The 14,402-nt window shown below is 41.3% G+C and overlaps 1 protein-coding gene across 1 annotated transcript in view; it reads right to left on the bottom strand.

Moving 5' to 3' along the window:
• The window catches only part of LOC122900740 (kinesin family binding protein), a 33,149-nt gene extending 24,466 nt beyond the window's left edge, over positions 1–8,683 (bottom strand). Inside the window, exons 1-2 of the mRNA XM_044239662.1 lie at positions 8,204–8,683; positions 823–921 (exon numbers count right to left, since the gene is read on the bottom strand). Of these exons, the coding sequence (XP_044095597.1) occupies positions 823–921; positions 8,204–8,629 (525 nt within the window). The 5' untranslated portion in view covers positions 8,630–8,683. The remainder of the gene's footprint in view (positions 1–822; positions 922–8,203) is intronic.
• Positions 8,684–14,402: the final 5,719 nt, after the last annotated feature.

Below are 14,402 nucleotides of genomic sequence, written 5' to 3'. Positions count from 1 at the left end.
GGGGGGAGAGAGGGAGAGAGAGAAGGAGACTCCCCAAGGAGCAGAGAGCCCGATCCAGAGCTCCATCCCAGCACCCGGGAATCATCATCTGAGCCAAAGACAGATGCTTAACCAACTGAGGCACCCAGGCGTGCTCAAAATACAAATTTTAGAATATAAATGGAAATATGCCAATATCAGTGTTTTAGAATAGTATCAGAATATTTCCTATACAATTATATTTGGACTAAGATTGATCTTAGACCTCATCTGAGGATTATTTTTAAGAACCCTATTAGGTAAACACCTAGACAGCCCTATTGAGAGATTCCTCAGTATAACTAAAGAGTCATGTACTAACATTGTAAATGAGGAATAAGAGCCCTCATACCTTGACTATTTTTTTTTTAACATTTTATTTATTTTACAAAGAGAGGGAGAGTGCGCGTACATAAGTAGGGGAGGGGCAGAGGAAGGGAAGCAGGCTCCCCACTAAGCAGGGAGTCTGATGAGGGGCTCAATTCCAGGACCCTGGGATTATGACCTAAGCCCAAGGCAGATGCTTAACCAACTGAGCTACCCAGGTACTTGACTCATTTCAATAAAAATTTAAAATGTGGGATGCCTGGGTGGCGGAGTCGAATAAGCGTCTGCCTTGGGCTCGGATCATGATCCCAGGGTCCTAGGATCAAGTCCTGTATCAGGCTCCTTGTTTAGTGGTGAGCCTGCTTTTCCCTCTCCCTCTGCCCTTCCCCCTGCTTGTGCATGCACGCAGTCTCTTTCTCTGTAAAATAAATAAAATCTTCAAAAAATTTTTTTAAATGTATCTGACATCCAACATACCTCTTTCATATACTGGTTATACAGTGCTTCTGATGATTCTAGGTAAGCCTGTGCAGTTTCAATTTCTTCTCTTTCAGACCACAAGATGCCCAGGTTATTCTGGAAAATAAAGAAAAGAGAAATAAATAATGACAATATAAATCTTCCAGTGAAAGTAACTTTCAGGGGTGCCTCACTGGCTCAGTTGGTTGAGTATCCAACTCTTGATTTCAGCTCCGTTCATGATCTCAGGGTCATGGGATCAAGCCCTGTTTCAGGCTCCAGGCCCAGCAGGGAGTCTGCTTGAGATTTCCTTTCCCTGTGCTGCCCCTTAAATAAATAAATAAATCTTTTAAGCAAACATTTCAATCAACACCTACATTATTGGTTTCTTTTGTAATCCTTTACATTTTCTATTATACATTTAAAAAATCTTGTTTTATAAAATACAGGCTGCAAAAAGGGGCACAGGCACAAAAATGTTTAGAAATCCTACAGTTTAAAGCTGACCAGATCATTCCTCTGGAACACAGACCTCTGGTCTTCCGGTTTCACATAATGTTTCTATCATTTTTTTAAGTTAAGTGATCAATCCTCAGTAGGGACTGTAGGTCATAAGGATAATGTACAGAGATGGGACAGTTGTCTCCTTTTTAATTATGAGGGTTCTTTGCAGGACCCTGGGGAAACCTGAAGGGCTCTGGCCCACAACTGATTACTCTGCCCACCAGGCTTGAGGAATATAATCTCCCTTAATATTCATTTCCTGGTCTTAGAAATGGATCCACAAGTCACCTCGTCTCACTCTCTATTTCAATTTATTTTTCCTGACAACAGTCCCTGAGAAGCTCCACTTAGCCATGACACCAATAAGCCCAACCCGAGAATACTGTATCTAGCCTACAGAGTCTAGAGATTTCCCTAGTATCAGGAACTGGTTGGCACATTTGCTCTATTTTGATGGTATGGTGATATATTTAACCTGCTAGATCCAGGGAAGCCTGTGCTACAGAAATCAATGACTGCGGTGTACGATAAATGTTAAACCAAGAAGAGAACCCTAAAGCATGTCTAGAAATGACTAACATTTTTCTTTTGAACCATAACCTATTGAGGTCTTAAAGGAAAAGACTGTGCAACAGATCTAGAATTCATTTGATTTTTAAAAATCAATGTTTTGTTTTTTAGTTTTGTAACTCTTTTTACTGAGATATAACTGACATATAATGTCACTGGTTTTTTAAAATGTTCACTCCACAAAGATAACTACTGCTGACAATCAACATAAATTATGCTTAAATATAATATAAATCCTAAAATACACCAGAAACTATTATATCATTCACAGAGCATCATCACGTTCTTGTCCTCAGAAACCAGACTAGGTAGGAAAAAAATTAAATACAAAATAAAAACATCTGGGGCACCTGGGTGGCTCAGTCAGTTAAGCATCTGACTCTTGGTTTCAGCTCAGGTCATGATTTCAGGGCCATGAGATCAAGCCCTGCATCAGGCTCCATGCTCAGCACAGAGTCTGCTTCAGATTCTCTATAATAAATAAATCTTTTGTTTTTTAATTCATTTGACAGACAGAGATCACAAGTAGGCAGAGAGGCAGGCAGAGAGAGAGGGGAAGGAAGCTCCCCGCTGAGCAGAGAGCCCAATGCCGGGCTTGATCCCAGGACCCTGGGATCATGACCTGAGCTGAAGGCAAAGGCTTTAACCCACTGAGCCACCCAGGTGCCCCAATAAATATCTTTTTAAAAAGATTATTTTTAAAATCTTTTTAAAAAGATTATTTATTTATTTAAGAGAGAGAGAACACAAGTTGAGGGGAAAGGCAGATGGAGAGGGAGAAGCAGGCTCCCCACCAAGCAGGGAGCCCGACACAGGGCTTGATCCCAAGACCCCAGGATCATGACCTGAGCCAAAGGCAGACGCTTAACCGACGAAGCTACCCAGGTGCCACAATAACTAAGTTTAAAAAAATAAAAATAAAAATAAAAAATAAAAACAGCAGGGCGCCTGGGTGGCTCAGTATGTTAAGCCTCTGACTTCAGCTCAGGTCATGATCTCAGGGTCCTGGGATCAAGCCCAGCATCGGGCTCTCTGCTCAGCAGGCAGCCTGCGTCTCCCACCGCCCCCCCCTCTGCAGGCCTCTCTGCCTACTTGTGATCTGTCTGTCAAATAAATAAATAAATAATCTCTCTGTCAAATAAATAAAATCTTTTAAAAAATAAAAACAGCTGAAAAGGTATTACTAGCGAATTCTACCAAACACGTAAGAAATAATACCAACCCTGTACAACCTATTCCAGTAGAGAAAAGAAGGCTTTCCATCTCATTCTAAACCAAAGACAATAACAAGGAAATCATAGCCTAATACCCTTCATGAACATAGATATGAAAAAGATGTTAAAATTTTAGCAAGCTGAGTTCAACAATATATAGAAAAGGTAATACTTCACCCAAGTTTTTATGTGGTAAAAACACCAAGTGTATTTTACCACAGGAAAGAAAGGTTGGTTTAACGCTGGAAAAATCAATCAAGGTCATTCACTGTATTAACAGACTAAAAAAGAAAAAAACCATGAATGTCTCAGATGCAGCAATGAAATGATGATGCTGAGTGAAACAAGTCAGACCAAAATAAGAGATATACTGAATGATTCCATTATACAATTCTAGAAAATGTGGAGGAGGGACTAAGAAGAAGGGAGAAAGAAAGGGAGGGAGCAAAGGACTACAGAGGAGCACAGGAAGCCTGTAGTGGAATTAATGGATATGGTCAATACCTTGATTGGAGTGATTGTTTCATGGGTATATAAATTCACCAAATCATGTACTTTAGACATACAGTTTATTGTATGCCAGTTATACCTCAATAAAGCTATAAAGACACACAAAAGCTACTCTTCATACATATATATCCAGGGAGTGGGGAAAATAATCTACTAATCTTTTTTATATATAATTTTTTATTTCCTTATTAACATATAATGTATTATTAGCCCGAGGGGTACAGGTCTGTGAATCGCCAGGTTTACACACTTCACAGCACTCACCATAGCACATACCTTCCCCAATGTCCATAACCCCATCACCTTCTCCCTGCCCTCCCCTCCCTGCCAGCAACCCTCAATAATCTACTAATTTGTTTGGAAATTTACTAAGGTGAAGCAGTTAAATTTCACTCAAGATGAAGGGAACCTGGCTCGCTCAGTGGGTAGATCCCACAATTCTTGATCTCAGGGTTATGAGTACAAGCCCCAAACTGGGTGTGGAGCCTACTTAACATATTCTTTAATTAAAAAAAAAAAAGATGATAATGCAAGTGTATCTTGCTGATAGCAAAAATTGGAAAGAAAACTGGAGAAAAATAGTTCCTTTTTTTTTTTTTTAATGAGAGAGCTCATGCTCAAGATGGGGGAATGTGGAGAGAGGGAGAGAATCTTAAGCAGGCTCCACATCTAGCACACAGCCCGATCTCATGATTCTGAGATCAAGACCTAAGCTGAAATCAACAGTCGATACTTAACTGACTCAGTCACCCAGGTGGCCCAAGGAGAAAAATCATTCTTAAGGCCATAAGCCTCTAATGTGGATCCAGTTTTCTATTTTTATAGTTTCCCAAGAAGGAAACACCAGATTGAGACAAAGCAGTCAGAATATCATAAATTCCCATGAGCTGTTACTTTCAAATTTTTTCCTACACATACACAGTCTTTTACAAAACAGAATCATTCTACCTAATTCCAAACCTGCCTTATGGTCTTCCCTCTCCCCCTTAATATTGATATTTTGGGGTAACAAATATAAATCATTATTTTTAGTGGCTACACACTGTTATTCTAAATGGATGTTATCATTATTTATTTAACCATGTATCTACTAACTGATATTTATTTCAATGGTTTTTGAAGATATCCAAGTTGACGTACCTTTGCATACCTGTCCCAATATTACTTTAGGATATTGACATGAAAATTTATTTATTTATTTTAAAAATATTTTATTTATTTATTTGACAGAGATCACAAGTAGGCAGAGAGGCAGGCAGAGAGAGAGATGAGGAAGCAGTCCCAATGCGGGACTCGATCCCAGGACCCTGAGATCATGACCTGAGCCGAAGGCAGCGGCTTAACCCACTGAGCCACTCAGGCGCCCTTGATATGGAATTTTAAAGTCAAAGTCTTGACTCCAGAATTCTGATACCTACGGATCTTCAGAAAAGTTCTGTGAATTTGTATTTAGTATCTGTCTCTCCAATAACAAGTATAAGCAAAATCTTTAATGATCTCTGCCAATCTGACACAATTTTCCTAATTCTTTTAGTTTGCTTTATTATTAGTGAGATCAACTCTCTCATCACTGGAGCACTAGGGTGACTCAGTTGGTTAACCTTCAGACTCTTGGTTTTGGCAGGGGTCACAGTCTCAGGGTTGTGAGATGAAGCCCCACGTCCTCTACACTTGGCACGAAGTCTGCTTAAAATTCTTTTTCCCTTCCTCTCCCTCCCATTCTGCCCCTCCCCTGCTTGCATGTTCTCTCTCTAAAATAAACAAATCAATACAATCTTTAAAAAAAATCTCGGAGTGCCTGGGTGGCTCAGTGGGTTAAAGCCTCTGCTTTCGGCTCACGTCATGATCCCAAGGTCTTGGGATCGAGCCCCACATCAGGCTCTCTGCTCAGTGGGGAGCCTGCTCCCCCCCCCCGCCCCCGCCTGACTCTCTGCCTACTTGTGACCTCTATCTGTCAAATAAATAAATAAAAGAAAGAAACACATTAGCACAAAAAGACAATTATTACTGCTGTATAGTTTGGGTATCTGGTCAGCTAGGTACTAGCTAATTAAATTAAATTATTATTTAATCTAATCTAATTAAATTACTATTGCTGTAGAGTTATAGTACCTGGTAAGCTAATCTCAGTGCATTTTTCTTTTTCCTATGTTCACTTTTCTTTATTCTTTCAGATACACATATTCATTCTGTCAAGCTCCAGAAAAACTATTAGGATTTCAGCAGAAACTGCATCAAACCTACAAACGAATATCAGAATATGACTGTTATGCTTAATTCTTGCCACCCAGGAAACTGTTCTCTTTCCTTTTAGGATTATCAGTTCTATTATACCTGATATTGCTGTTGTGAAAGCAATTTCTAAAAATAGTATTTTTAACCAGTATTGCTTAGATACATGAATAGTACTGATTAAATAAACACATTTATTTATATCTTCCCACTTTATTGAACTGATCACAGTTCTATTAGTTTTTCAGCTGATGCCTTTAGTTTTAGTTATACCAGGATCACATATGCAAATAGTTACTTTTAGAAATTATTTTCTTTTTCCCAAAATTAGTAACTCTTATTGGTTTTCTATACTATTTAACAGCCAAAACTTTTTTTTTAAGATTCATCCATTCATTTTATTTTAAAGATTTTATTTATTCATTTGAAAGAAGGAGAATGAGCAGTATGGAGGGCAGAGGGGGTCAAGAGAGAAAGAAGCAGACTCCCTGCTAAGCAGGAAGCCTGACACCTCGGTTGGATCCCTTGACCCACCCTGATATCATGACTTGAGCCAAAATCAAGAGTCAGCCACTTAACCAACTGAGCCATCCAGATGCCCCTGAAATGGCCAGAACTTCTAATCAAGGTTTTGTTCCTGATTTTAGTAAGAATACCTAAAACAGGGATGCCTGGGTGGCTCAGTGGGTTAAGCCGCTGCCTTCGGCTCGGGTCATGATCTCAGGGTCCTGGGATCAAGTCCCGTATCCGGCTCTCTGCTCAGCAGGGAGCCTGCTTCCCTCTCTCTCTCTCTGCCTGCCTCTCCGTCTACTTGTGATTTCTCTGTGTCAAATAAATAAATAAAATCTTAAAAAAAAAAAAAAAAAGAATACCTAAAATAATTCACCGTTCAGAAAACGCTGGCTGCTTGAAATATTGTATTTCAAGATGTAAGATGTCCTATCTGTGAGACACAATTATTTTACCTATCACCAAGAAAACACTGCCAAGTAAATTATGACACAGCTATAAGATGCATCCTGATTTTAGAAATATTAAGATATGAAACAATGTGCACATTAAAATCAAAATACAGTAAATACTGGACATTCTATACTATATTTAGAGAGGTTTCTAATTCTATTCTTGAGATGTTGAAATTATTAAGATTTTAGGCAACCATATGGTTAAAGAAAATTTCAAGTAACTGAGGTTTTTTTTTAAAATATATTTTTAAATTTATTTGTCAGAGAGAGAGAGCGAGAGCAAGCACACGCAGACAGAGTGGCAGGCAGAGACAGAGAACGAAGCAGGCTCCCCGCCGAGCAAGGAGCCTGATCTGGAACTCGATCCCAGGACTCTGGGATCATGACCTGAGCCGAAGACAGCCACTTAACCAACTGAGCCACCCAGGCATCCCAAGTAACTGAGGTTTTGTTTGAGTTCAGCATCCTATGAATTTCATTAGACTATTCATCTACTGGACAAATATTTGGAATGGCCTAATATGCAGGAGGTACGGAGGTTATAAATAGTGTGCAAAAAGAGACATAGTTCCTGTTATTGTGGAGCTTTTAATTTTATTGGATCATGAGTTAAAAAAATGACCTATACAATTTTTTTTTTAGTTCTGAGGGTTTTTTTGAGGCCTACTTATCATAGGGTCAATTTTGATAAATGTTCCCTGGATCACATGTATTCAAACCTGGAACTACTGGATGTAAAGGTTTGTGAGCTTGTGCCAAGTTCCTGGCCCATACAAGAAGTTCATACAAATCTGTATCTTTAAGTGTTATGTTCTGGAAGGGAATGTCAGATTTATTTCTTAATAAAACAGGGGCCCTATAAATGGGAAATAATAAGCACTATAAGAATTCAAAGATACAAGTTTGAAACAAAATGATCCAAAGAGAGTCACTAAAAGTATGAAGTTTGTTTTGAGACGAGTTTGAAGAATGAGCAGGAATTCCCTGGGGAGCAAACGTACACATACATATAGGGTAAAAACAGCAACTGAAGATTTTCAAACAACCTTGTTTTAAATTAAGCATGCACTCGGATCATCCTCCGTAATTTCCTCGAGACCTTAAATTTAGATTTAAATTACTGTGGGTTTCTTCTTAATGAAAGGAAAGGAGTTGGACTGGTGAAGAAGAGCTGGAAAAGGTATTTACGATGTAACAGAGTGTCACGAACCCAACGCGTTGACCAAGACCAAGAGAAACAGCAAGTGATATTGTCGGAGTTAGCAAGCTGTTTCTTCAAAACAAAGCTTCAAAAACATGGGGCCAAACTGTGCCTGATAACATCTGCCTTCGCCCTTGGCGAGAGTGGTGACCCTCTCCACCCCTAGCCTCTGGCCGACCCCCGTGGGCCGGGCTCGCTCTCACCTGCGCCTGGATGTAGAGGGAGACGCAGTCCTGCGACAGCCGGTACTTGCGCAGCAGCCTCAGGCATTTCACCAGATGCTCCTCCCCCGCCGACAGCTCCTCGGTGTCGATGTGGTTCACCCCGAGGTGGAACTCGATCACCGCTAGCCTCACTGCCCCCTGGGCGATGGGCCCCTCGGCCTCCACCACTTCGGCCGGGAGCCCCAGGGTGTGGTCCCCCGCGCCCAAGCCGTCCTCCGCCTGAGACCGCTCATCCTCGTCTTCAGGCGCGGGGCCCAGCAGCGCCTTGACCTCTTCCAGCAGTGCTCGGGCGCCATATTTGGACTTATAGGGTTCTTTCTCCGGGTTTTTATGCAATTCCACCCGTGACAGAGCCAGCGCGGCCTGGAATTTCTCACGAATCTCGGCCCACGGAGGATTCGCCATAACAGCCTCTACAGCCTGGGCGTCCTCAATGCTTGCAATCGGGACTCCCGCCTTCGTTCTGCTTTGCGACACTTCACTTACGGCCCCGGATAGATTTCCGACACTGCAGAACCGTAACCAATGAGGTCCGCCCCTGGGCTCGGCTGTAACCAATGGAAAGGCGTGGAAGGCGCCACAGCAACCGTTGTCGCGGAAACGAAGCTCTCCTTGAGGGTGCTCCCATCACCAGCCCCACCCTCTGCGGTGATTAATTGTTCTCTTGCGGGACCCGTAGAAGTTCTTTCTGCTTAGAAGTATCGGCTGCGTTTAACCGAACGCATTAGGAACATACCTAACTACTCCGGTTAGTTGGTTTAACCTGAATGACAGAAGCCTGCTGATATCCGTATGTAACCTAGCACGTGACGGGATGAAAATGTAACAAGGATTCATTTATTATTAATATGTAGCTTCTTGAGTGAAAGCATTCACTACGTAAAAAGCACTGTGATCGACCGGTGTTTTCACTGAAATAGGTTGTAGGTATGCGTACAACTTCCCAAAGTAACACAGAAGTCCTAGGCCTGTGATAAGCCACTTGAGCCGTGGCTTTTTCCATTCCATAAGTTATGAAGTCAAATGCAAGTCAAATGTGGGTAGAAGGCGCGGGGCGGAGATGTTGACCTTTAGGCGCTAGCCAGCTCGGGGTACGCTTGGAGATACACAGAAGAGCGCGGATTTTAGCAATTCATACACATAGTTTGATTCTCAGCTCTGCTTCTAACTGACAAGATAACTTTTCTAACCTTCAGCTTTCTAACGGTAAAACTTAAGGGATACTATTACTTATCTCTACAGAATTATCCTAAGGAAGAAGTGAAATTAAATATCTATCCTTTATGTTAATGTTCCACGGGACTCCTTCCTAAACTTTGTCCCAGGGAGATCTTACGCATTTCCATGGCCTCTATTACAAAACTTGCATCTCCAGGCCCGACAATTCTCTGGAGCTCCAGACTGTAATGTCCATCTCCCTGCTGGAACCACCACACCTGAATGTTCCACTGTATATCAGTATGTTGAAACTGGAACTCATTCTCTTCCTCTTCACATGCCCCCTCTCCCTCCCACCCCACTTTAACTCTTAGGTTCAGCATCTCTGAGAATGGCACTATGGGAATCCAGCAGTTTAAAACAGACAAAAATCTCGCCCTCCTATAGGGAAAGACATTAAATATATTGAATAAACCATATAGCAAAGGCGCAAGGGTGGCTCAGTTGTTAGGCGTCTGCCTTTGTTCAGGTCATGATCCCAGGGTCCTGGGATCCAGCCCCACATCTGGCTCCCTGCTCCACAAGCCTGCTTCTCCCTCTCCCTCTGCCTGCTGCACCACCCTCCACCCCATGCTCGCTCTTTCTCTGACAAATAAGTAAATACAATCTTAAAAACAAAAACAACAACAACAAAAAACCCTTATACATCAATGTCAGAAGATGAATGTCATGGAAACAAAAGAGAAAATAAGGAGTATTAGCAGGTGAATCAAGGTTGCTATTCTTAAACAGGAAAGGTCCTTTTGAGGAGTGTCTTTTGAGTAAAGGTCTGAAGGTAAGAGAGTGCGCCATGAAGACATTAAGGGAACTATATCCCAGAAAGAGGAAGAGCAAACACAAAGGCTTTGACATAGGAATGTATCTGGTGTGTCCAAGGAACAGGAAGACTTCCAAAGAGCCTGGGGTAGAGAATGGAAAAGGCAGTAGGTGATGAAGTCAGAGAAGCAATGTGGGCCCAATCATGTAGGGCTCTTAAGGCCACTGTAGGGACTTTGGCTATTCTGAGTGAGATGGGAGCCATTGGATGGTTTTGAAGGAGTGACAAAATCTGACATACAGGATTATTTTTAAAACAACTGGGGAATGGGGGACTGAGAAAGAGCAGGAAGACTGGTGAGGAAACTGCTGTAATAATCATAATAGGTGCTTGGTACCTAGCTGTTCATGAATAGGAAAGCAACTGGCACAGTTTAATAATGGTCGCTAATTACTTACCACGAGTCAAATAACATTCTATATATTAAAATCATCTAATTCTCAAAACTAATATTCCACTGTACGTTGACTAGCTAGAATGTAAATAAAAACTTGGGGAAAAAAATCATCTAATCCCCAGAACAACTTCGTGAGCAACTATTATTATTCCCCTTCTGCACATTGAGAAGTGAGGTCCATTGAGAGTAATAATTTACCAAGGTCATACATAGGCAGTTTTGCTCTAGGGCCCACACTTTCGATCAGTATGCTATGCTGTCAGAGTAGGAGCTCAAAAAAATAAACCTCCATGATCCATGGTGCTGACCTCTATGTATCTAACTGGAAGAACACCCAGATGAAAACTAAAATGAGGATTTTTGGAAAATCCTTACACAGACATAGTAAAAAACACAAAAACGTGAGAGTAGGAAATTTGCAATAGAACTCTGGCTGCCATAGAGAGAGTATGTTCCCTTTCCCGGTCTTCTTTGTACAGAGGTATTTTGAGGGCTGAGGATTCTTAGAGCCCCATGAAACATTTGAAAGCAATCTCTGTGAAAGGTGTGCAGTAGGTAGCAGAGCACGGCTCACCACAGAGCAGTGAGCTGAGCTCTGTCTCCCAGAAGGTGACAACAGAGACAAAAAAGTGGAAGGCATCTGTAGTGAAAGGGACTTAACTTGCTTGGCCCAGCTGATGTCTACCAGTTACCTTCATTGTAGTAAAAGCTGCATACTAAAAGCACTAATTCTGGTGCACCTGGGGTGCTCAGTCAGTTAAGCGTCCAGCTCTTGATTTCAGCTCAGGCTGTGATCTCAGGTTTTTAAGATCAAGCCCTATGTCTGGCTCTGTGCTAGGCGTGGAGTCTGCTTGAGATTCTCTTTCCCTCTCTCCCTGCCCCTCCACACTTCAGTAAACAAACAAAACAACAAAAACAAAAATCATGAATTCCTTTGTCTTTTACATCCGAAAGCCCGCTTAATGGAAAACTCCTTAATGAGACCAGTGTAACTATATCATCTTCAGTATGTAACATTGATCTGAAAGTGTCAGAAAATACAGCCAGACAAAAGAATGAAATAAGAGATATAATGGCTGGGAAAGAGATGGGGAAATTATTATTTACAAATTAGGTATGATTGTCTTCCTGAAAAAGTGAAGTAAAACAAGTGAACACAGAAACTAAAGAAGTTCAGTAAGTAGGCCAGGCCACTCACAAATAAAAATCAACAACTTTTCATTGGGGGAAAGAGACAATGAAGAAAAAGATCACTTGTAAAGACTTATTTTGAGAGATAGAGTGCATGCACACACACACGTGCACACAGGGGCAGGGGAAGACAGATATGTCAAGCTGACTGGCGCTGAGCTTGGAGCCTGAAGACTGACCCAGGGCTGGATCTCATGACCCCAAGCTCAGGAAGTGAGCCGAATACAAGGGTCAGACGCTCAACCCACTGCAACACCCAGAAGCCCCCAGGATCACTTTTATAACAACAATGACAATAATAGGGAACAAACGTAAGCTATTTAATGAGTCAGATAAAAAAATAATAATAATATAGGACATAATGTAAGTCTCGGCTTCCAGATTGCAGGCCCTAAACTGAATTTTTTTTTTTAAGATTATGTATGTATATATGTATGTATGTATGTATTTAAGAGACAGAGAGAGAAAGAGAGCATGGGGGTGAGGGGGGAGGTGAGGTGGGAGCAGAGAGGAACAAGCTGACTTCCCTGAGCTCAGTGTTGAAGGTGGGTCTTAATCTCAAGACTCTGCGCTAAAATCAAGAGTCCAACGTTTAACTGACTGAGCCACCCAGGGGTGCCAGCGTTTCCTATTACAAGGAAACACAATTCCTTGGAGGAAATGGTCATTCTGGTTCTGGGGCAGGATGCATCCAGGTATCTGTCACACCAGAAATCAAGGAAACTACCAAAGACTACGAAAGTCAAGTCAAAAGGACTGAGAAGGTACCAGGTTAGAAAGAGGCTCTTGCTGGCCAAAAATTGGACAATTTGAACATCAGTAAAATAACTGCCATCAATTAAAGCATATCAAGTATGTTAAAATCCACCAAATTATCATGAATCAACACTAAAAATGCCGTATTTACTGGCCACCTTTGGAGAGAGCTAAGGAACCAATTATAATTTTTGAAAATTTGTATATAAATAAAGGGAAAGGGGATGCCTGGGTGGCTTAGTCGGTTAAGTGTCTGACTCTTTGATGTCAGCTCAGGTCATCAAGCCCCGAGTCCAGCTCCTCACTCAGTGGGGAGTCTGCTTGAGGATTCTCTCTCTGCCCCTCACCCTGCTTTCTGCCTCATACATAAATAAATAAATGGAAAGAATCAAGCACTTAGCTCTCTTTTCTGTAGGAATAGTATTCCAGGTACCAAGTGTTAAGATAAGTTTCCTTCTTTAGAGGTATTCCAGCTAATGAAAAAGAAATGAGAGTATAACCATTTTGCAAGAATCCCAATGAAATTATACATGTAGGCAGAAATGATCTTTTGCAGCTAACATCAAAAGACAGAGCAACAGACACTGTATACCCTTCTAGAGCTGATTATCAGTTTACATTAAATACAGGGGCGGGAAAGGACCTTGTTAAATGATGGAGATGTATCAGCAAAATTCAGAATGTGACAGAGCCTACAGAACAAATGGCCTGGCTTCTACACAAAATAAGTTGTAAGGTAGGAATTCCTCTAGAGGCAAATTTGCCAGCATATAATAAAACTACATATAAAATAAAATTTTAAAACTACGTATGTACTTACCTTTTGGCCAGCCATCCCATTTCCAGGAATATACCTTGAAGATGCACCTCCAACAGTATGAAAATACATATATGCAAGTTTCCCCGCTGTAGCATTGTTTAACTGCAAAATACTGGAAACAATCTACGTGCCTGTATGTTAGTAAGAAGAAAAGGGTTGAATAAACTACAGTGTTCCACACAATGGAGTATGATGTGGTTATGAAACGAAGAGTTAAGATTTCTATGAACTGACGTCATTTCCAGGATATGCCATTAAGGAAAAAAGCAAGGTGTGAAGAAGTGTCTATAGGATAACATCCTTCATGTTGATACCCTGGTTTTGATCCTTGTACTGTGTTTACATAAAATGTTACCATTGGGAAAACAGAATTATTCTAAGGAATCAATGAAATGAAAATGTCTGTCTTTCAAGTATTAATGTTCCTCAGGATTGCTTCCTAAGCTTTGTCCCAGGGGAGGTCTTCTGCATTTCCAGGTGATGGACAAGCAGGCAAAGATTTACACAAGGACATTCATTTTAGAGTTATTTATATATAATAGTGAGAAATCGTAAATAACTAACATGGTCATCTACAGTCCTATTTAAATAGTGGCGGGGCACCTGGGTGGCTCAGAGGGTTAAGCCTCTGCCTTCAGCTCAGGTCATGATCTCAGGGTCCTGGGATCCAGCCCTTTTGGGCTCTCTGCTCAGCAAGGAGCCTGCTTCCCCCACTCTCTCTGCCTTCCTCTATGCCTACTTGTGATTTCTGTAAAATAAATAAATAAAATCTTAAATAAATAGAAAGTGGCATACCCATATTATGGGATCCCATAGTAGTAGTCATCATAAATGTAGTCATCAAAAATGTTTTAAGATCTGTACTTAATGAGGGGCGCCTGGGTGGCTCAGTGGGCTAAAGCCTCTGCCTTCAGCTCAGGTCATGATCCCAAGGTCCTGGGATTGAGCCCCACATCAGGCTCTCTGCTCTGCAGGGAGC

The sequence above is a fragment of the Neovison vison genome, chromosome 2 (genome assembly GCF_020171115.1).
Source record: "Neovison vison isolate M4711 chromosome 2, ASM_NN_V1, whole genome shotgun sequence".
Classification (NCBI taxonomy): Eukaryota; Metazoa; Chordata; class Mammalia; order Carnivora; family Mustelidae; genus Neogale; species Neogale vison.
Note: the sequence above shows the minus strand (reverse complement) of the source record. Positions and strands in the feature narration are given on the sequence as shown.